At 32.7% G+C, this 22,322-nt stretch overlaps 1 protein-coding gene across 1 annotated transcript in view; it reads right to left on the minus strand.

Annotated features, from left to right (window-relative positions):
• Positions 1–22,322, minus strand: part of LOC108905827 (zinc finger protein 26-like) — a 128,801-nt gene that overhangs the window by 12,971 nt on the left and 93,508 nt on the right. Inside the window, exon 6 of the mRNA XM_023456719.1 lies at positions 1,958–2,143. Coding sequence (XP_023312487.1) covers positions 1,958–2,143 — 186 coding nt within the window. The remainder of the gene's footprint in view (positions 1–1,957; positions 2,144–22,322) is intronic.

A 22,322-nucleotide genomic window follows, 5' to 3' on the forward strand; every position in this document is an offset into this window, starting at 1 on the left:
GACGTCACCATGGGACACCCTATATTTGTAATGGTTTGTATACACAAAAAATGTAAATGAAGTGAACCTACATGATAAATTGTGTAGAATTACAGGTTTGAGTGCGTATATTCTCTTTTTGCGATGAATTTTTACCTTTTACGTTGCATTTTTACATTTTAAAATTCTTATTTATGTATTTTTACTATATTTGATGTAAATATACAAATAAAAGTGTGAATTTACATTACCTGATTTGGTTCAACTAATCAGATTAGTCATGAGATCACTCGNTATTTTATTTAATTCAGGAAAGTTATAGTCTCATATCAAATAAAACCATTTATTTATATTTAAAAAACAATAATTTTCTTTCAAACATATATTTTGTTTTGTTAGAACAAATGTAATGTTATATTAATTTTATAGTATTTTTAAAATAAAATTACAAATGTTTTCTCTAAACCAATGAAAAATTTGAGTCAACAATATGTACTACATTATTTCAATACATAAATATTTTTCATGTGAAGCGTTTATTATTTAATTGAAATAAATATTTTAAAGAAATAATATTCTTTGTTCAAATACATGTTTGCATTGCGGATATGGGAAGATATTATTTGTTTAGTTTAAATTTTACTGCATTGAATTAAACAATTATTTTTATGTGTGTTGTTTTATCATACTCTAAAGTTTTTTTTACCAAAATTAGAATGCCCTCGGAGCAATTAAAATATTTAAAAAAATATATCTAAAAAACTTTCTTTTTCCTTTTTTTCATCAATTATTGCTATTTTGCAATATCGGTAATAAATTTAAACATTTTTAACTTACAATATATTGTGCAAAATTCAATTCTAAAACTTTTTTCTTTTCACTATTCTTCCTAAACGCTTAGGTTCCAAGATATTAGTAAAAAACTCAGATAAATGGTATTTTAATTTTTTTTTGCAATTTTGAAAATGTTCCGGACCTCGCCTAAGACCTAGGGATCTACACTTTTATTATGTGAGTTGTACTGAAGGTAATCCAGAAAAAAATTGCTTGTCTCCTCTCACATCCACCTCAAAACAGATCTGCCCTGGTCTACTAAACGTATCAGGTTTTTCATTACTTGTTTTTGCGTTTAAAATTGCGTTTCTGCGGGAAGCTTTTCACTCTGTTGAGAAAATAAAGTACGAACCTGGAATGTACGATTCACATCCGGACCTTAGCTTAGCTATGACAAAAATTATATAAAACATATACAAGAACATGTTCTGTAGACCTGAATACATTTTGTTTGGTTTTGTAGTTTAATCTAGATTTTTCCGTCAATTCGTTGCTAATAATTTTGTTATTTCGAATGTGTGGCGTCGCTTAACTTTCAGTCTCAGTGTTAATTTTTTAAATTGTATATTTCACCAAATGAGTCATATGGATATTTTTTAGATGCTCACGTGTTTTAATCAATAATTGGTCAATTTTAGGACCTATAATCGCAGATTATAAATATCTATCTGTATACAAATACATATTTTTATTTTTATAAGAAGATTTATTACTCTTCCAAATACAGTTCTTCTAATTGGCTTTTAATCAACGTCATTTCGTACTGCGCTGTTTTGGTTGATTATACCATCGAAACATAATTAATTTGTTTGTACTAAATATTCCAAATGACTTAATGGTACGTTTCATAGTGTGGGCTTGAATTTATACTCTTGTTTGTTATGGTGAAGATAAAACACACTTTGCATATATTACGTCGCTGATTCCTTACCTATAAATTAGATAGTGGTAGCAGTATCTTCATATTTTTGTATAAATAGTTGTTGGTTGTTAAAACTTAATAAACTTAGTACCACTTACACGTAAATGTTTCTAGTCCATCAGAATTGTATTTTCTTTTTGCTCTTTTAAATACAACTAATTGAATTTAAGCCTAGTTAGTAGTCATACATATGGGAAAAGTAAAATAAAAAAAATTACTTGCCGATTTAGTTGCTGCTTGGTTTTGCCCTTGTATTCGCATAAGTCACAGGCGAAATTTTTAACATCAGAGTGGGTCTTGAGATGTTCCTTGATCTCACTCATTTTTCTGGCAGTGTACACACACCCAAATTTAGGACACTTGCACAGTTTTCCTGTATGAATCTGCATGTGTTGCTGGAGAATGGACCTAAAATAATAACTGTTAAAGAAAATGTTTAACATTAACTGTAATTCTAAAAATAACCCTTAGAACAACGTATGTGAATATTACAAAAACACTATTAGTGATCGTCATCGGATGATGCGTGAAACGTGTGTTAAGTTCGAGAGAGATTTTTCATGAATTTACGATAGTATTTCTGTGTAATATTTCCACTCGACTTCATTTTACATTGTCGCGCCTTGTTATAATCTACATATATTACGAATTCCTTTGCAATAAATCGGAGATTTGCCTCAAAGAGCATTGGTCAGTGCCGTCCTGGTGGAAAAACTCGCACTGGCTAATTGGCGTAATTAATTTGCTACTAAACATGTCATATCGCTAAAGAGTAGTCGTTACTTACTGGAAAAAAATGGAGAACTAAAATCTAGAGAACGGGTTGACTGTAATAAAGATAAGTATTTCGTGTTGTGGTTCTCAATAAGGTTCAAGTGGACATAAATCAGATGAATGTAACCTTCTTAATGTGGTGGCCTTGAGGATGAGTTCGAGGAAACTTTTAGTTAGTATCTACATTATTTAATTATGTATTTATTAATAATCTCATACAAAAAATACGTATTATGTACATCGTTTTCACTTAGTCATTTTAAAAGAATAAGGATAATACATTATGCAGGGTTACAACTTTTTAATTATTATCCTACACAGGTATCTTTCTTTCTTAAGGCTACATGGCTACTTGATTTTTTTTATTAAAATTACAATTATATTCAGTATCTTCGTTATTTATTTATGAAAACCCCATAAATTATACATCGTTGCAGACAATTTCTCCATTCTTCTAATGAGGCAAATATTCAATATGGCGTCCATAACAAAAACAAAACTTAACTACCACTCAGCACACATATTTAGTGTATAGTATATTAATACTGACAGCAAAAATCGATTCCTCATCATCATTTAATATTAGACACTTTTGTCCTAAAATTTTGAAAAACAAGTGAAATACAACTAAAAATAGAAATAGCATAAAATCGGTTTTCTTCGAATATTTTCGGAACCATTCGGAATTTTTTAAAATTAAAAACAGATCCGTGATCATCATAAAATTCTGCACATTTTTGCTCATTTAACCTTTTCTCTATTTCTTAAAATAAGAAAGATACCTATAGGACAATTAAAAACTTGTAACCATGTATGTAGTCAAGAATTTAAGATGAAAAGCTTACTCTTTATTAAAATTTAAGTTCTTTTTCATTGATATTGAAAATTTCATTTGAAACTTGTTGGTATTTGTAAAAAAACTTCGGACATTACATAGACTTTTATTTTTTTCCAAGCAAAAAATCCTCTCTTTTGGACGTATGCGGTGATCAGGATTATCAGGATCTTCTAAGCTTAGCAATATTCAATTCAATTCGGGCCGTAAGAAATAAACTGAATTCTTGCCTTGTTTTACACTTTCCGTCAAACAAATATTTGATTAATTTACTTTGTGCAGTTTCTATTTGACTTATTAATTTTTTTAACTCCAGGACCCCAAATTTGCTATCCGAATTCAAGTTTATTACGAATTAATAAATTAAATTAATTAATACACCATTATAGATATGATAAAAACCGTTAAAATAGTTTGGTTTTGGTTGATATAATGTTAATGTTGAAAATATAACTTTTTAAATTACATAAATGTTCAACGGACTGTTGAAGAAACACAATATAACTTATAGTTACATTAGAAACGTTAAGATTGTTTGGTACAATTTATTTCAATTAATACATTACCGAGTAAAAGGGGACCCAAATTGGAACTTTAGAGTACATACAGAACCTTCCAAGAAGCAAATTCTTTCATCTCGTTATATTACGTAGTGATTTCTACCTAGTAAATATAACTTTAAAAACTTGAAAAAGTGATCACTCATACCAGAGAATAACAACTTTGACAATAAAACATCATGGTTCACTTTGTCCAACGCCTTGGCAAAGTGTGTATACACCACGTCCACCCAACATCCATTTTCGAAAGCAGCTTTTTAAGTTTACTGACCTCGTATCTTTAGATTTATTCGTACAAAATGGGTGTTNTGTTCATTTATCCTTTAATACGACATGTGATTGTGTGATATTTAAAATAGTTAGTTTTTCTACAACCTACTATCATGCAGCATCATAAAATACTAATTAAAAACGATTATATTTAGTAGTTATGTCCAAATTAAAATTACTAGCAATATTGCTTAAAAATTATAATGGAATGAAAGATTTTCTTTGAGACACCCTATACTAAAAGTGATAATAAGCATAAATTAATTTAATCAATATTTTCAAAATACTGTAGGTAGTTAAAAATGTAATGCAACATGCATATTTAAATTTTTTATACCAAATATTAATTAGCAGTTAATATATTTGCAATATTAGGGGCATTGGTGCTCCCTGACCTCTGACACGGTTAAATTAAAACAACTTTTNTGCCCCCCACGTTTTTATTTTTAATTGTTAAATGTTCCAGAGGTCAGGATATCTCAGAAATATTTTTACCTATACTTTCTATTTTTTGGTTCTTAGTTTTTTTTTAAAACGAGGTATCACTTGATCTCCTTTTAATTTAAAATTTTTAAGGGCAGCTGTCACCCCCGTATAATATTTTCTTGGAAACCTAAAATATGTGCGGAAAGTTTTGTAAGAATCGGTTGAGTAGAAGTAGTTTAAAAAGCTATTGCAAGATTAAAAACAAACAATAAACAACTATACTGGTCGAGCGATATTAAATAAAATCGTTTATTAACAATTAAACCCTTATCTTAAATTTTTATTAATATTTAACATTTTTTTGTAAATAAAGAATTGCATTTTTTTAAACCAAATCCGAATATTATGCAGTATTCGTAAATCGCCAAGCTTGTCTATAAACGTGAAAACTTGTCGAGCTGTAAAAATTGGTCCCGACTTGCATATTTTGGTGGATTTTTCCAGTTCGAGTTCGAACTGGCAGTTCGGACTCGAAGTTCACGGGGTATAAATTAAAACAACGAAACGCGTTAGCTAATCAGTTCTTGATATTCACACAAAAAATCTGTTGTTTTATTATAAAATGAAAAAATATATATTTTTTTATAACTGGATTTCGTACATTAATAAAGGGCGCCAAAATAATGTCCCGCACGCGGGNAAACAAGTGAAATACAACTAAAAATAGAAATAGCATAAAATCGGTTTTCTTCGAATATTTTCGGAACCATTCGGAATTTTTTAAAATTAAAAACAGATCCGTGATCATCATAAAATTCTGCACATTTTTGCTCATTTAACCTTTTCTCTATTTCTTAAAATAAGAAAGATACCTATAGGACAATTAAAAACTTGTAACCATGTATGTAGTCAAGAATTTAAGATGAAAAGCTTACTTTTTATTAAAATTTAAGTTCTTTTTCATTGATATTGAAAATTTCATTTGAAACTTGTTGGTATTTGTAAAAAAACTTCGGACATTACATAGACTTTTATTTTTTTCCAAGCAAAAAATCCTCTCTTTTGGACGTATGCGGTGATCAGGATTATCAGGATCTTCTAAGCTTAGCAATATTCAATTCAATTCGGGCCGTAAGAAATAAACTGAATTCTTGCCTTGTTTTACACTTTCCGTCAAACAAATATTTGATTAATTTACTTTGTGCAGTTTCTATTTGACTTATTAATTTTTTTAACTCCAGGACCCCAAATTTGCTATCCGAATTCAAGTTTATTACGAATTAATAAATTAAATTAATTAATACACCATTATAGATATGATAAAAACCGTTAAAATAGTTTGGTTTTGGTTGATATAATGTTAATGTTGAAAATATAACTTTTTAAATTACATAAATGTTCAACGGACTGTTGAAGAAACACAATATAACTTATAGTTACATTAGAAACGTTAAGATTGTTTGGTACAATTTATTTCAATTAATACATTACCGAGTAAAAGGGGACCCAAATTGGAACTTTAGAGTACATACAGAACCTTCCAAGAAGCAAATTCTTTCATCTCGTTATATTACGTAGTGATCTCTACTTAGTAAATATAACTTTAAAAACTTGAAAAAGTGATCACTCATACCAGAGAATAACAACTTTGACAATAAAACATCATGGTTCACTTTGTCCAACGCCTTGGCAAAGTGTGTATACACCACGTCCACCCAACATCCATTTTCGAAAGCAGCTTTTTAAGTTTACTGACCTCGTATCTTTAGATTTATTCGTACAAAATGGGTGTTTCAAAACATATGTCGGAAAATGAAGGGTGTGATTCTTTTCTCCATGATTTTTGAATATACTCACAACACAGCACCACAAACCTAAATTCATCGGCACCCGGAAGTAGGGACCTCACTTGTTTTTGGGGTCACTTATCTTGAATCTGAACTCTAAATTTTGAACGTCAAACTTTGCAATAAACTTAAAAAAATGTCTAAAAATTCTATATATGGCCAATATTTTAGGAACTATATCAATTTGGAAATACATTTGCACGCAAAAGAGTCTAATACGCTCAATCCCGAACTCATAAATACTAAGCCCAAATACCCTAAGCCCATAAACCCATAAGGTTTAAGACCCCATTAATGGTTTCGGCAAAAAAATGACTTTTCCATGTATAACTTATATGTCGAACAAATATGTCGAAGAATCGCAATTTTGACACTTTTAGGTTAGGATATTTCGAAAACCAGAGTCAATTGAGAAATTTGGACCTCCCATTTGAATTCAGCGCATCAAAATCCTTTTGGAAAGTATATTCGTATTGTTGGTAAAATCTTGTAGGTCTGTGTAATCTGTTTAAGAAAAAACGTACGTAAGTAATTACGTAAATAGTAATTACTGCCAGCAAAATTTACTCACATTAATACCGTTCCTTAGTCTAAGGGCGAAAAGTAGGCACAGAGTATACATATTGGACATACGGGGCAAGGTAAAGAACTTGAAAAAATTGATTTAGAACTTTATAGCACAGCCTAGATAGACTGTGATTATAGTTCGAATTGTTATGCCGCCTTAACCATAGCTAAGAATCTTTGACTGATCTTTGTTGTTCTCGGGCTAGGCTCTGTAGAGGCCGACCTACTATCATAACCCCTATTTTTGTCTTGATATTTATTTCGGTTCTCATTGGTTCTAAAAGTCACTACGAACCGAATCGCTCTTCAGACAACGATAATCCTCTGGACGTTCCGTAGTGTTCGTTACGAGAACCGAAATTAACATCACGGCAGGCCTAGGTGTTCTGGTAGTGGATCAGCCCCCACAAAGCCTCGTCCGAAAACAACAAAGACAGGTCAAAGATTGTTAGATATGGCTACGGAAGTTAAGATTCTGCAACTGGCGGCAACCAGGAGAAAAAAGAATAAATTGTAAATACTGTTAGCAAAATTTATCCACTTTAGCGTTTCTCAATCTGGGAGTGTAAGCCACATAATGGTCACGAAAAATAAAAAAACATAAAAACACTTATAAAAGTAATCTGTGAAAATTTGTCATCTTGAAAGCGCGACTCGGTAAAGTGGGAGCGGGGGGTGCACTTTAAAAATCACTACATATTATAAAACAAAGTCCTCCGCCGCGTCTGTCTGTCTGTCTGTCTGTTCGCGTTAAACTCAAAAACTACTGCACCGATTTTCATGCTGTTTTCACCAATGGATAGAGTGGTTCTAGAGGAAGGTTTCACTATATAATTTGTTAAGTTTTTGTATACATTAACGATATTTGTTGGAGGTGTCGGAAAAAAATAAGCCGTCTGGGGGCTTTCAACGAAATCGCTGCCTAAACCCTTTGAGATATAACAAAATAATGTATGGTGGAATTGTATATTTTATATAGGTCTACAGAAAAGACCGCGATGGCATGTGTCTATCTCTTAAGGATAACATACTATATCCATTTTAATACTTTAAAAAATGGGCAATTATAAAGCGGTAATTGGAAAGCTATTTACACAAATACGGTATTAATCGATATCATTTTAAATACGTTAGTTGGCTTGAGCATTTCATGAAGATTATTTTTTCCCTTTACACCATGCAAATTAAATTAATACCTTCCTTAGGAGATATAGCAAAATCAAAATAATGCGCAATGAAATTAATTTCGTGTCGCTGTGATTCGACCGAGCCGCGCGGACGCCCCGTGATACCCCGCGCCTCGCGTAGTGTATCAATGTATGGTGGAATTGTGTATCTTATATATGCCTACAGAAAAGTCCGCAATGGCATGTGTCTATATGTTAAAGATAACATACTACCTATCCATTTTAATACTTTAAAAAATTGGTAATTATAAAGCGGTAATGTAAAAGCTATTTACACAAATACGGTATTAATCCTTATCATTTTAAATAAGTTAGAGGCTTTGAGCATTTCATGCACATTATTTTACTCTTTTGCACCATATAATTTAACTGAATATTTTAGGAGTTTTCGCAAAAAATACAGACGCGAGAATAAAATTCAAGCGCCTCGTTTCGCTTGATGCGATTGCCGACCCTCCCCCCGTACCGTCTTGCCTAATCTTTAGCTAATAAGCCGAACGATAACGCGCGCGTGATCCTTTAATAAACTGACTTGGAGCGAATGGAGGTGACGACTGACGACGGTGTTTTCTTTCTGGGTGTTGTTGGAAAGTTATAATTGCGTTCGATATTTTAAGGTCACATTTTCGTTTTGTATTTGTTGTCTTTAGGTAGTCGGAACATACATAGATACTTGCAAACATACTTGTATTTCATTGAGTTTTAATAATTTGTTTTTTTTTATTGTGAATCATTTAAAACTTCATAGTCGCATTTTTGTTTCGTGTTTGTTTTCTTTTGATAGTTAGATACCTAACTACTTAATTAAAATCGATAGTCCTGTACATAGGTACTTTAATTTAATTCGTTTTGTTTTCACAATGTTGGTAGTTACCTATATTGTTTTAAATTTAAAGGTTTTGCATTTTTAGTTTTGAATTTGTTTGTTGTCTTTAGGTATATAGATATATCGTGAATTATTTTAAAATTAATATTAGGGTCGCATTAGATGAAAGATGATTGATTTTTTGTTTGTTACGATTTAACTTAAAAACTACTCAACCAATTTTACCGAAAGCTACATCACCTCGGAGTAACATATGCTATTTTATATTTGCCCGTGCGAAGCCGGGGCGGGTTGCTAGTTAAGTTATAAAAACAACAAAATAGTAGTATTACAGAAATTACCTACACAAAGAAAAAGAGGGTAAGGTGGAAAGTTCCATAAAATTATTGAAACTTGGCTATTTCATACTCGTAGATGTCGAGGTGCACATTTCAACGAATTTATTAGCATATCAACATTAATGAGAAATTTTTTTATGTTTAATTAATACTTTTAATGCAGTGGTTTTTCTAAGCAAAATGATCTCTTGCATTTTACGAACGAGTCGTTTTAAGTTCTATTATTTTTTATCTGAATATTACTTTACCTCACAGTTGAATAAATTGTGTATTGATGCTCCGAGTAGTTTTGAATTTCACCTACAACATCTAGTAACTAGATTCGTCAGTAGAACCACCAGACATATACCGGTTTCGAGCTTATTAGACGACCAACTAAATGTTGCGAGTGTAATTCAATGGTTGGGAATTCTCCACAGTGTGATTGTTTCCCACAACAACATTCATTAAAATTTTATTTCCTCTACTCGTCTTTATGATATCTGCACTTTCTACTGAGCTGATAGCCTAGACATTAAACTAACACACTTTGCATGTTATGGAAACGAGATATCCTAATTTCTGCACTATAACTACTGCCAGCAAAATGTACCAATTGCAGAAGTGCAAGCCAAAAGGTGGATGCAAAGTATTCACATGAAGTCACGAAATAAAAAATATGAAGACGTACGTAAAAACGTAAAAGTAATCTAGTAAAAGTAGTTTATCTTGCAAAAGTTTAGAAAGAAAGTTCAATAATTCCATTAGTCTCTCTTAATAGTCTCTCCATTAGTCTCTCTTAATTAGTCCATTACTTTCAAAGGCCCAAATGTTGGTGGCTTTCTATTGATTTCTACCATATTTCAAATAAATTCGAACTGAAGAATAAGTTTAGAGTTAAGTTTTAGGCATCTGGAAAAATGGAGCTCTAATGAAAATTAGTGAAGAAATTCTGTACCTATTACGGATTTTAAAATAAATATTTATTTCCCAAATTTCAATGTCACCGAATATTTTATGCGATTCTCTGTCTACAGACCAGGTTCCATTTATGACGGATATCATCGGAGTCCACGGGGATGGTAGAAAGGAACGGCTACGTGGATCCTACCGACCGACCGCGGAGCGGCCAGATTGATGAGAATGAAGTGAACAGTTGATTTCTACATAAATAACGGCAATACAATATCGGCTTGACAGATTTATACGCGGCAGAGATGCCGCCCCGTGTCCAGATTTTTGAGTAGAACGCCCATCAGTCGCCGTAAATTACCAATGAACCCGAGAGGAAATTACAGACAGATACCATTTGCCACGACTCATTCACATTTATTAATACCGAGATGGGACGGGTCGGCGTTTTTTTTTTCTTTCATTCTTGTATTGATCTCTCGCGGGATGAAGAAAAAGGTGATAGCGCGACTCAATCGGACGGCCATGCTTGTGGAGTTACATTCCTGGGCCGGTTTGATTCGACAGATCGCTTTAAAAGTACAGCTAGCTGGAAAATCATCGTAACTAATGACATTCTTAAACAGGATCATCAGTTTGAAATAACATTATTGTTACTTTTGTGTTTAGGACAAATGCCGAACTCTCGGATGTCGATAAAAACATTATCTTTTCATTAATGAGATGGGTATAAAACAAACGAGGTTTAATGTTAAAAAAATAGGACTACAATAGCGCAGATTTCCGCGTTATATTAATGTTAATTGTCATTACTTAAGGCAAATTGAGGGTGTCAGTAGTATGATGGATTGGTATCATACCAAAACTTAATAAATATTCTGGCAGATATCATAAAAAATATTCTTGTTGGTTCGGTAAGTTAATATATAAAAATTGCATCCGTAACTTGCTGTAACAATAATTATAAAAAAATACGAAGTGACCTAAACTTAAAATTTGGAAAACCCATGACGGGCGTGTGAAAAAATCCTATATACCTTAGGCATCTCTTAATGGAGTCCTCTTTGAAATTTTATTGATAATGCAACGAAATCCTGTTTAGATCACATTCCAAAATTAATGTAATTATTATAGCCAAAAATTGTAGCAGAAGAATTTGGATATTTGCGTAAAAAAATATTATTGTAGAGCTTTTGATCAGAAGTCATTATATGAAATATAGTAGATAAAATGGAGAGCTTATCTCTAAAAAAAAAATTGATTCACGATGTTGTCAATTTTGATTCACAATGTTGTCATTTTACTAAAATAGGTTTAAATGAGTTGAAGACTACTTTTAAGAAACTTAAACCAACATGTTTTTCGAAACCAGATCACCATCTATTTTTAAGGCTTCTTTATTGGTCATATATCAAAAATCTTTAGAAAGGAGGGCATTCTCTTCAGAACAAAAAAAAAAAAGAAAATTACAAATCAATACATAAAAAAGAAGCTAACAATGGTGGCCAATTACCGACCAGTAGCGATTCTGAACTGTGGCGCAAAATTATTTGAATTTATTTTTGAGTGACAAAATATACAGGGTGTTTCAAAACATATGTTGAACAATTTGAGTTTTGTATCTCAAACGGTTCCTGAGATAAAAACTGAAAAAAATATTTTTTTGACACCCTACATCTCGAAAACGGTGCGTTTGTGGACCCATGTTAATAAGAACCTTTTTTCTTAGAACGAGCCAAAGAGACAAATTACTAAATTTAAAAATGCGGTTTCTCAAAGACGAAAAATGATATCGGGATAAATCCAAGTGCATAAAAAAGAGTACTTAAGTATAATACTTTAAGACCACATTAATGGTTTTAGCAAAAAAATATACTGTTATGAAAATATATAAAATATTATTTTGATGTGGTTTTAAAATAAATTTAATTTAATTTTAATTTCATTTAATTTAATTTATGTATTGAGTGTTGCGTTGTAACTGTAAATTGTTGAATACAAACCTTACTTTTATTCACCTCGTATATTAAAATTTTTTATCCCTTGCTAGCTATCACTCAGATATTTGTATTAATTTGAATCTCAGGAGTCGGTTCTGTAACATTCATTCATAAACTCGTAATGCAGCACGCCAGAAAATAGAGTTTTAACAATTATATACAATATTTATTTAAATTCATTAAGGAGATTATAAGAAAACAAAATTTACAACTGGTTGGCTTTAAATCAGAAATGACTTCGTATAAATGAAATTTTTTTTTAAGTTGAACAATCATAAAGAATATTTTGGGTTTTCTGTACCTTTCCTTATTCTACAACCATTTTTACAATACAAGGACTGCGTATTTTTCCTTTTTATTTTCAAAATTTTTACTGTTTTAATTCTGATTGATACTACCTTAACCACTCGTCCGTGTATTGTATTGCATATCTTAAAATTATACAAATTTAATTCACATGATTTGACGTTTAGAACTAAAATGGCCGTCCCTTTTAAACACTTGTTGTGAGCTCATTCAATATTAGAGTTTTTAAAGCTAGTTTTTGGATTGCTAGTATGTAAATTTGTGCAGGTAAGGCCTGTTATATTAATTTTTCCTTTTCTAAGGTATACTGTATTAATACTTTGTTATTTGTAAGCTATAGCTATGAATTAATACTTTAGTGCACTTTATTTTTCTAATTTTTAGGTACCTGTTGGTTACTGGGTACTTCTTTCCTTGTTGGAAACGCTGACGATGTCGTTTGTACCATTTATGGGCCACTGGAACACCTCTCCGGATAATGCCTTTTTATTTGTTGCAAAATTTTTCTTCACTGTCGACTTTCTGTATGTGGATTTTGAAGACAAACGATTTTGGATGTTACTAGTAAGTTTTAATTTACTCCTTGACTGTTTTTTTCTTGAATTATTTAATTTTTGTTGGAGCTACTTCTCTCTAGCTTTTTACCAAAAAACCAAGCCGTAACTAGTAAATAAACATTTGTTTTTCACCTTCTGGAAATTTCTAGTGTTTATTTTTCCTTAAGGTCCCTTCACATAAATTCCAGTCTTTGGGCGTCCCTTTTTCACAACACTTTCACTGCACTTCTTATACCTAATACATTTGTTACAATGTCCTTTTATTTTTAACATATAAATTTATTACTTGTTATTAAATATTCCTTATTTTATGTTCTTTTTTCTAGGTCATTTTCTGGTACTTGTAAAGCCAACTTTAGTTTTGATTTGATTTGATAAAATTTATAATTTAATTTGACATTTGATAATAAAATTTCATAATTGACTTCAGTTCATTAAAGATATCTTCTCTATATTTAATCGTTTACCTTATTTATGCATATCAAATTCATCTATGGCTATTGAGCTGTCTTTTGATATATGTCACTCTGGTTGTATATTATGTTGTCTCATAGTATTTCTTGTAAACAAGTGTCGCTGTCATGCATTCTTTTAAAAATTTATTTTATATTTGTGAATTTTTTTGTGAATTTGAAAATTTAAAATTATCAATTTAATACTATGTGATATCCATTATAATTACTTCTTTTATATTCTGAGTCTTTATATTAACAATTATATGCTATTTTATTGTTTGCTACATTAATAATTAATTTTTATTTTTGGACTAAAGTTCGGTCAGGTAATTTTTCAATCGTGATTTCTGTTTACATTTTCAATTCATTACAATACCTATCCATGTAACATAACCTCAAATATGTCAAAAAATTGCGATTTTGACACTTTTCGGTTAGGATATCTCGAAAACCAGAGCCATTTGAGAAATTTTGACCTCGAAGTCGAATTCAGCGCACCAACATCCTTCAGAAAAGTACTTTCCGGTTTCTGGGTTAGAGGGTCGGCCAAATTTTGTCAGCCTGTGTTATTTCTGGAAACGTTTTCATGTTTTTTTTTGTGGGCAGTCCATCCTATTTGAGAAACTAGAGTAGATAAATTATCAAACCCATGTTTCAAAAAATCTATAATATTTTCCACCAAATCCCTTTTTTGTGAAGTAATTCCTGAAGTAGTACTATTTTGGTTTTTATAATACATTATTTTTAAAGTATTTTCATATTTTTTCTTGCGTCCAAAATATAGTGACTTCACGACCACTTTGTGGCTCCCATTTTCAGGTTTTTCCAGGAGCAATGTATATCTATTTAGAAGAGTTTCATGTTTTTTACTTTACACTCCATGTGGATATTTTACTACCACCTTTTAGCTTGCGCCTTCAGATTACCAAGCGCTACTACAGTGGCTAAATTTTACCCGCAATACGTTACATTTTACAATCTTTTTAAGCAGATAATTTTTTGTATTTTCATATTTTATCTCTTGCTTCCCCCCACAGTGGGTACTCGTTGTTAGGTTGAGCAATAAATGTTGCTGGTACTGGTATTATTTTCATTTTTAAGTAGAATATTTTTTGAAATGTTTTATTTTTTTTATTTTGCGCCTCGACGTGGATACTCCGCGCCCACTTTTTGCTCTGCGCCCCCTCAAGTTTAAAAACGCCGCTACAACGAGTAAATTTCAACGTCTCCTCGTACTAAGGCCGTAGGTGACGCCCGCAACGAGCTATCCTCCGGGACCCTTCCGGTGCCGCCGCAAAGACAAAGCCGCGTCACTCTCCGGGCGTATCGAGTCATGCCAATCTCGGGCCGCGGCGGGTGGATTTTTAAGCCGGCCCGCGCGATTTATTGCGCACTTTTAAGCCTCTGGCAGCCGTAAATTTGAAGTCTCCTTTTTGCGGCGTCACCCGTGATGCATGGATGGGCGAGCGCTAATGGCCCCCCTCCCACCACCCCGAGCTGGTCTTCGCGGCAGACACCAGATGCAAATCTACCGATAACGACAGGCCCGATATTCGGGTGGATCGGGGTGTTGTGATGGATTTTTTCAGGGCGGGATTTATGGGCCTCGATGCGCTTAATGTTATCATATTTTTAAGCGGCTGCTTAATGGGCGCCAATTTCCAGAAGCGGCGCGGGAAACTGCGAAAAAACTAACTAACTCACTTCTTATTTACGATATTTTGTCTAATCAGTAGCGGTTCATGGCGGTTTAAGGTGAACTGGAACCTTAGGAACAATCAACATCTCTTTTACCATGAATGAACAGAGAGATTTGTGCTGATAACCTTTATTTCAAACTTGTTATTAGCTTAAATGAGGTAGAAATGTAAAAAAATAAAAATATTGCGGAGTCTTGTTCCCTAGCTTCCTTAAAACGAGCCCCTACTGTGTGCAATATTTCTTAATTTTCTTCTACATCGGACTTATATGGGATATTAAAAAAAGTGTAAAAGTTTTAAAAGCAAAGTACTATAAAAAATAAGAAAAGAGGTCATGAACATAAGAGCTGGGTATGATTACAGAAAAAGTATACAGAGACCGATTGCCGAATATTTTGATGAAAAAAGTATCCTTGATTACTTCAATTTTGAATACAATATGCAAAAAGTACTCGAATCCAGAACACTCGTATTCTAGTATTAATATTATACAATGTTGCATACTTACCACAGAAGTTAAAGAAAAAAGAAGCTATTGCTATGTATGTCAAAGGGGAGGTGCACTGTTTGAGACAGAAGACAAAAATAAACTATTACTTTATCAATCTGAATTTTATAGGGTCAGAAAGTTTATGTTTAAATATCTCATAATATTTGGATTATAAAGTACCAACCTGTACATTTTTGAAGTAAAAAGAAATGTTTTAATTTGTTGATAAATCTAGTGATCTAATTAAAAAAAGTGTTGGAAAATTGACCGATTATATTTATGGTGTCATACAAAAACTGTGTATCTGTCATATGAAAACCTATGAATACCTATAAATCCTTATTTCCGAGATACATGGTGTTAAAGTATTCGTAAAAAACGTTTTTGTTTATATCTTCCAAACGGGTTCACCAAATGAATCCAGATTTGGTACAGGACATGCAGTATCAAATAATCTATCTGCACGATTTGAATTTGGTAATGATAAACGAAGTACCTAATTCAGGGGCGAAGATTCATAGGTTTTGTCATCTACTTTTAAGTTAATGATTTTTTTTTTCAAGAATATGTATGTAACATGCATCATTTCCTAAAAAAGCAGGGTAAATTAAAAAAAGATAGGTATTCTTTTCTATAGAACACAGAAAATTGCAAAATGTGTCTTATTACCGTTACTTACGGTATGCACAAATTGTCGATAGAATGCTTTTGAATGTTGTAGTCACTGAGATAAAAAAAAAGTTCTTCTGAATTAAATTTTTTTAAAAAATTAACAGTTTTATTTCTTAAAAAACACATTATTAGAAGAGGCGTTAAAATTGTCGTCCTTTGCATGTCAGTGCAATTTCCAACAACTTCAAAATGAATATGTAATTCATTTTGAAAGCCTCTCCAGTATATTCCAGTTTGGAGTCTAAATGTGTTGCAGTGTCCTTCTATCCGCAAGTTCTTAGACATCAAACTTTTAAGATAACCTCAAATAAAGATCCTAGCAAATTCAGGAATGGCGATCTATATAGCCACCGATTCACGTTTGTTCGAAAATTTCATTTAGGTACTCCTGAACCGAAAATGAGAAACCAGAAAGAATACCAGTGTATGAATCATAAACCATGTCTTACAGTTCATGCCGCGTCTTGAAGTAATTGCGGTAACACCTCTTTTAAAAAGTGCAGAATTACAGGATAAGGCACTACAACATACACATATAGCCGCAACCCTCCTAACGCTAGTTCTGGGGTTTCTTCCAACTTACTCCAAAATTTGCTCTTCTATCTCGGGTGAGAAAGCAGATCTAGGTATTCCAAAGAGATGAGGTTTTAACCAAATTAACCAAATTTTCAACCGTCTCGGCGACACTGATGAAGTCTGGTGACTTCGAGAAGAAGGAATTGGACTATTTCTTAGCAAATAGACGACGATTATGAAGTTCATTACCATTGGCACGTCCATACATAAAATGCATATGTGTCATTTCTGCATATTTGGGTACAATGGCACTAATTATGTATTGTTAAATAATTTTAAACATAAACAAACAATGAAAATCAAAGTGGTAACTTGGTAACTTTAGACTTTATTTCAACAGAAAATAATAGTATTTTTATTCTAACAGCAAAACCAACATCCTTTTTTTATAAGAACACATTAAAAATTATTAATTATACATACATATTCCATTTTCGGAGATATTTATTACCTACAGCAAAAGTAGTTTTCTCGAAAACGGTGCATCTCAATGAAGACATAATAGTACNATAGCCGCAACCCTCCTAACGCTAGTTCTGGGGTTTCTTCCAACTTACTCCAAAATTTGCTCTTCTATCTCGGGTGAGAAAGCAGATCTAGGTATTTCAGAGTAGATGAGGTTTTAACCAAATTAACCAAATTTTCAACCGTCTCGGCGACACTGATGAAGTCTGGTGACTTCGAGAAGAAGGAATTGGACTATTTCTTAGCAAATAGACGACGATTATGAAGTTCATTACCATTGGCACGTCCATACATAAAATGCATATGTGTCATTTCTGCATATTTGGGTACAATGGCACTAATTATGTATTGTTAAATAATTGTAAACGTAAACAAACAATGAAAATCAAAGTGGTAACTTGGTAACTTTAGACTTTATTTCAACAGAAAATAATAGTATTTTTATTCTAACAGCAAAACCAACATCCTTTTTTTATAAGAACACATTAAAAATTATTAATTATACATACATATTCCATTTTCGGAGATATTTATTACCTACAGCAAAAGTAGTTTTCTCGAAAACGGTGCATCTCAATGAAGACGTAATAGTACGTTCTCTATATAATTTACTCTACATTTTCAGAAAGAAAATTCTATTATATTTGCGGAATTCATCGATTGAATACTCTAACTACATAATTGCATTTGTGAAAAGTGAAAAAAGTGTTTATAAATATTAGTAATGCTGAGTTAACTGGCTACCAATAATACAGTTATACTAGACACAAAGGCGTTAGTGGGAACTAGAAAGCGGATGAACTTGCTAGGAAGAGATACGAGACAGAGTTCTGGGCAAATAGACAGACATAACAACATAGGAGATACTGGATTTCAAGGCCAGGGCCTTTGAAGGAAAGAGCAAATCAGTTGCTGAGCTTGGATAAAATTCGGCCCAGGAGAGTGACGGGACTAACAGGACACTGTCCCTTTAGGAAAATCTGCATAAGGTAAAGGTTGTAGACAGTCCGGTCTGAAGAGGATGTGACTCGGCGGATGAAACCTTTCTACATATACTGGGCGAATGTCCAGGATTTGTACGTAGTATGATGATGGTCCTGGGAAGAACCTATTTGGAACCCAAGGAGCTGAGAGAAGTGTCAGCAAGGAAGCCTTTGGACTTTGTTAAAAAGTAAAGCTACTTCCTAAATAGGACTAAGTAGTGGGACGCATAATAAGCCTGATAAGGCCCCAGTGCCATAGGACTTATTAGAACTAACCACTAGGAAAATAAGAAGAAGTATTAAAACAATTCACGAAAAAACGTCCCCCTTGAAAGCCTTTCTACAAAATCAGTGCCATCTCGAAGGTGTATCCACACTGAAAGAAATGCGTTTTATTCTTTATTAAAAATCTATATACCATTATAAGACCATTGTATACTATATGTGACAGTTAAACAGGTGAATATTGGATATAAAACGCGTATTGCTAGCACAGTTGTATAGTGGCTATAAACCTTATTCTTTATTAAATTATTTTATACCCTTTACGAAATAATAGCAATAACTGTTATTAAAGTGTTCCATATCGTTATTAGAACATCTAGTACTGGTTATAAGTTTTATAATAATAAATGTATTAAACTGTTGTATACTCTGTATGAGTTAAAAACATATGTTATTAAGTTTTCAGAAATTTTATTGGATAACTGTAATTACAAGCTAAGGTTGTAATGTAAACATACATAAAACATACTTTTAAGCATTAAAAATGATGACAAATCGCTCCCAAAACTGTCTAGTTTATTTTCTTAGCAACGATGCACCCGTATTTTCTTGTATTACATGAGAATTTGCACTATAACTCTTCCACCTTAAGAATGAAGCATCCCCAGAAAGGTTGAGCTTCTTTCCATATAATTTTATTTCCTCTGGTTGATTGACTTTATACCCATGCTCTTCTTTGTCACCGTCAACCTTCTGTTCCTCCATCTTATGTAAAACTTAACATCAGTGATTTCTAATAGGACCTACAAAATAATAATTTTTAAGATTTAGACAAGATTTACATTTGAAAAAACAAAACAATTACAAGCCATAAAACAGTTAGATACTTACATAATAATTTTCCATTTCACACAACGCGATATGATAATGTATCCCACAAAACATGTGCATATACTGTCCATTTTCATCAAACTAGACATGTGTAAGTCGATGCACAGCGACTGTCGGAAATTTTACGATTGTTGTATTTTCTCTTCTTGAGTAAAGATAATAAAGACGTTGTGGTTTTTTGTGTTTATTTTGACAATGATTGAACATCTATGGACAATAAAAGTGGACTGTATAAGATAGTTGAGTACCGTTCTGCTTCATGCATAGCATGCTACTGAAATCTTAGAAGAAGGGATGAGCTCATGCGGCGAACCCTAAATCAGCGGCTGGAATAGCCAGGTTTCTTATTGAGTCGGCGCACTTCGCTCTCGGGTCTGGCATATGATTATTATTACAAGACTATGAATATAACTTAACAACGATCATAACCGATTATGCACCGAGAGGTGACGATCACTTAACCATTATAAGATGCGTTTTACACGTTAAAAAAGGAAACATATTCAGTATAAGAACGAATAATTCTGTTAATACAATTGTTATATACAAATTCGGATACTGGTCTTTATACAACAAATCTTCCCTACTATACAATTGGAACATAAAGTCTATAACACCTAATAATGTATAAGTAATTCATTATAACCTTTATTTCATAGATGCATAAGGTGTATTAAGCACCTTCCAGTTAAACTGATTGAATAATGAGTATGGAGATGATTGCTTTTTTTAATAAAAGTTGTATACTGGTTACAAAAGTTTTAATATGCGCTATACACATTATTCTAGATAAACAGTTTAATAAGCCCATTTCTTTCAGTGCAGTGTTATTAGGATGACAAACAAGAGCGTGAACCAAACCTTTAAGCAGAATAACCAACCAAAATGGAGAAAGACCGATTATAGCGACGCGCTATGTCTCAAGTATCTAATGTAAATAGCGCTATGAGAGAGGCGTCCGAGAACTCCCTTTAGCTCTCTGTAGAGCCGCCTGGGGCGAAAGCTCCGGCGATATCTGTAAGTACAAGGATTTCGGTGAAAATGATGGTCTTATCCAAAATAGAGATGTGGGAAAATAAATACCACAGTATCCTTATTTTGAACTTTTTTGTTATATACACTAGTGAATTATTTCGTTCAGCGGAAGATGCATCCATCAATTCCGAAACGTTGAATCCGCAATCGAGTCGCTGGTTTTGCATGATCGACTTTTATGGAGTCATTCGGAAGTTTGGATATTTTATATCCGACGTCGCGGGAGAGGAACCTGCTCTGTGACGCGACCCGCAGCTGCTAATAGTTTCCTTCGACGTAACCGGCGATACAGTGAAACTTTGGCCATTGATTCTGGGCGCAATTATCATATATCTGGGCCGTATGACAGTGAGAATGGCCCGATCATGCAAAGTAGAGAGCGGAAAGGCTCGTCACTGCGCGCGGCGGTTTCGCGAGTCACCGGTGGATATTTTTCAGGGAATAAATCCTGCCATGGGAGGGATTTATGGGGAGGAGAACCGTTTCCTGAAATTGTTTTTGCATTTGAGGCAAACACGAATATTGTTAATGGGCGGGCATTAGAGGCACGCACACCGAGGACGTTCGACGGGGTCGCGTTGATTTTTCCCATGGGCGTAACATGGGGCAGGAAATATCAGTCATAAAAAGAAAAGTTTAATTTGTAGCTCGATTGCAAAGCAAGTTTACAACCGACAGTTAAAGTGGTTTCCAACTTTCTGAAACAGAACCATTTTTTACACTCGTGAGAAAACCTTCCCCAGCATAATAAATAGTTTAGCGTTTAATATTCTAATAATTGTACTTACACGAAAAAAAATTCTTAAATCAAAAATTGTATATTTATATATATGCAAAGAAATATGTTCTTGATGCTACTGTACAACAGTCTTAAACTAAGTAAAATTTCTTCCATCAAGAAAACGTGTAAATCTATAACATTTAGGCCCGGTACTTTGAGTCTCGGTTAAGACTTGATTAACTAATCAGGCGATTAGACTGTGAATATACTATTATAAAATACATCAGTATATGTACAACCTAATCATGTGATTACTTAACCAAGGCTTAACCGAGACTCAAAGTACCGGGCCTTAGCATATGCATAGCAACTTAGTAATAGTTTCAGTTAACTTTAACAATAAACTACAAAATCCCAGTGAATCTCAGAGTATCAATTGTAACAATTTCTAATAATATGAATGAGAAACATTAAAATACAATTTGTTAAGAGTTTTACAATAAAAAATATTGTATCAAAAAGTTATTGTATCATTTAATAATTGGTTGATGAAATGAACAAAAAGGTGATGATACAGTATACGTGATCACTCGATGAATCACTTTGAACCTCTATCCTTTACTCAGGTCAGTCAGAAGGCAAGGAGTATCCTTCTTTTTAAGGATCTTTCAAGCCCCAGAGCTCCCCCTCATCAGCCGCCCATGTTTGCATTTCATTAATATCTGAAGTGGCTTTGCACTCTTTAAATTTTATTTTTAATATCATTGTATTAAAGTCATAAACTACTAAGCTGACAAAGTGGTTTCTACACAGATCTGTTTTAGAAACAATATTTTAGGTCTCGATTAAAGGAATTGATTAACTGATCAGACGAATTGATTGCCATAACCTATACTGTACATTACAACACAAGTATAGGTAACAATTTAACTATTCGTTTATTTAACTAAATATTAATCAAACATTTAAACATAATTTCCATCAAAATAA

Source organism: Anoplophora glabripennis, unplaced genomic scaffold, assembly GCF_000390285.2.
Source record: "Anoplophora glabripennis isolate ALB-LARVAE unplaced genomic scaffold, Agla_2.0 scaffold95, whole genome shotgun sequence".
Taxonomy (NCBI): domain Eukaryota; kingdom Metazoa; phylum Arthropoda; class Insecta; order Coleoptera; family Cerambycidae; genus Anoplophora; species Anoplophora glabripennis.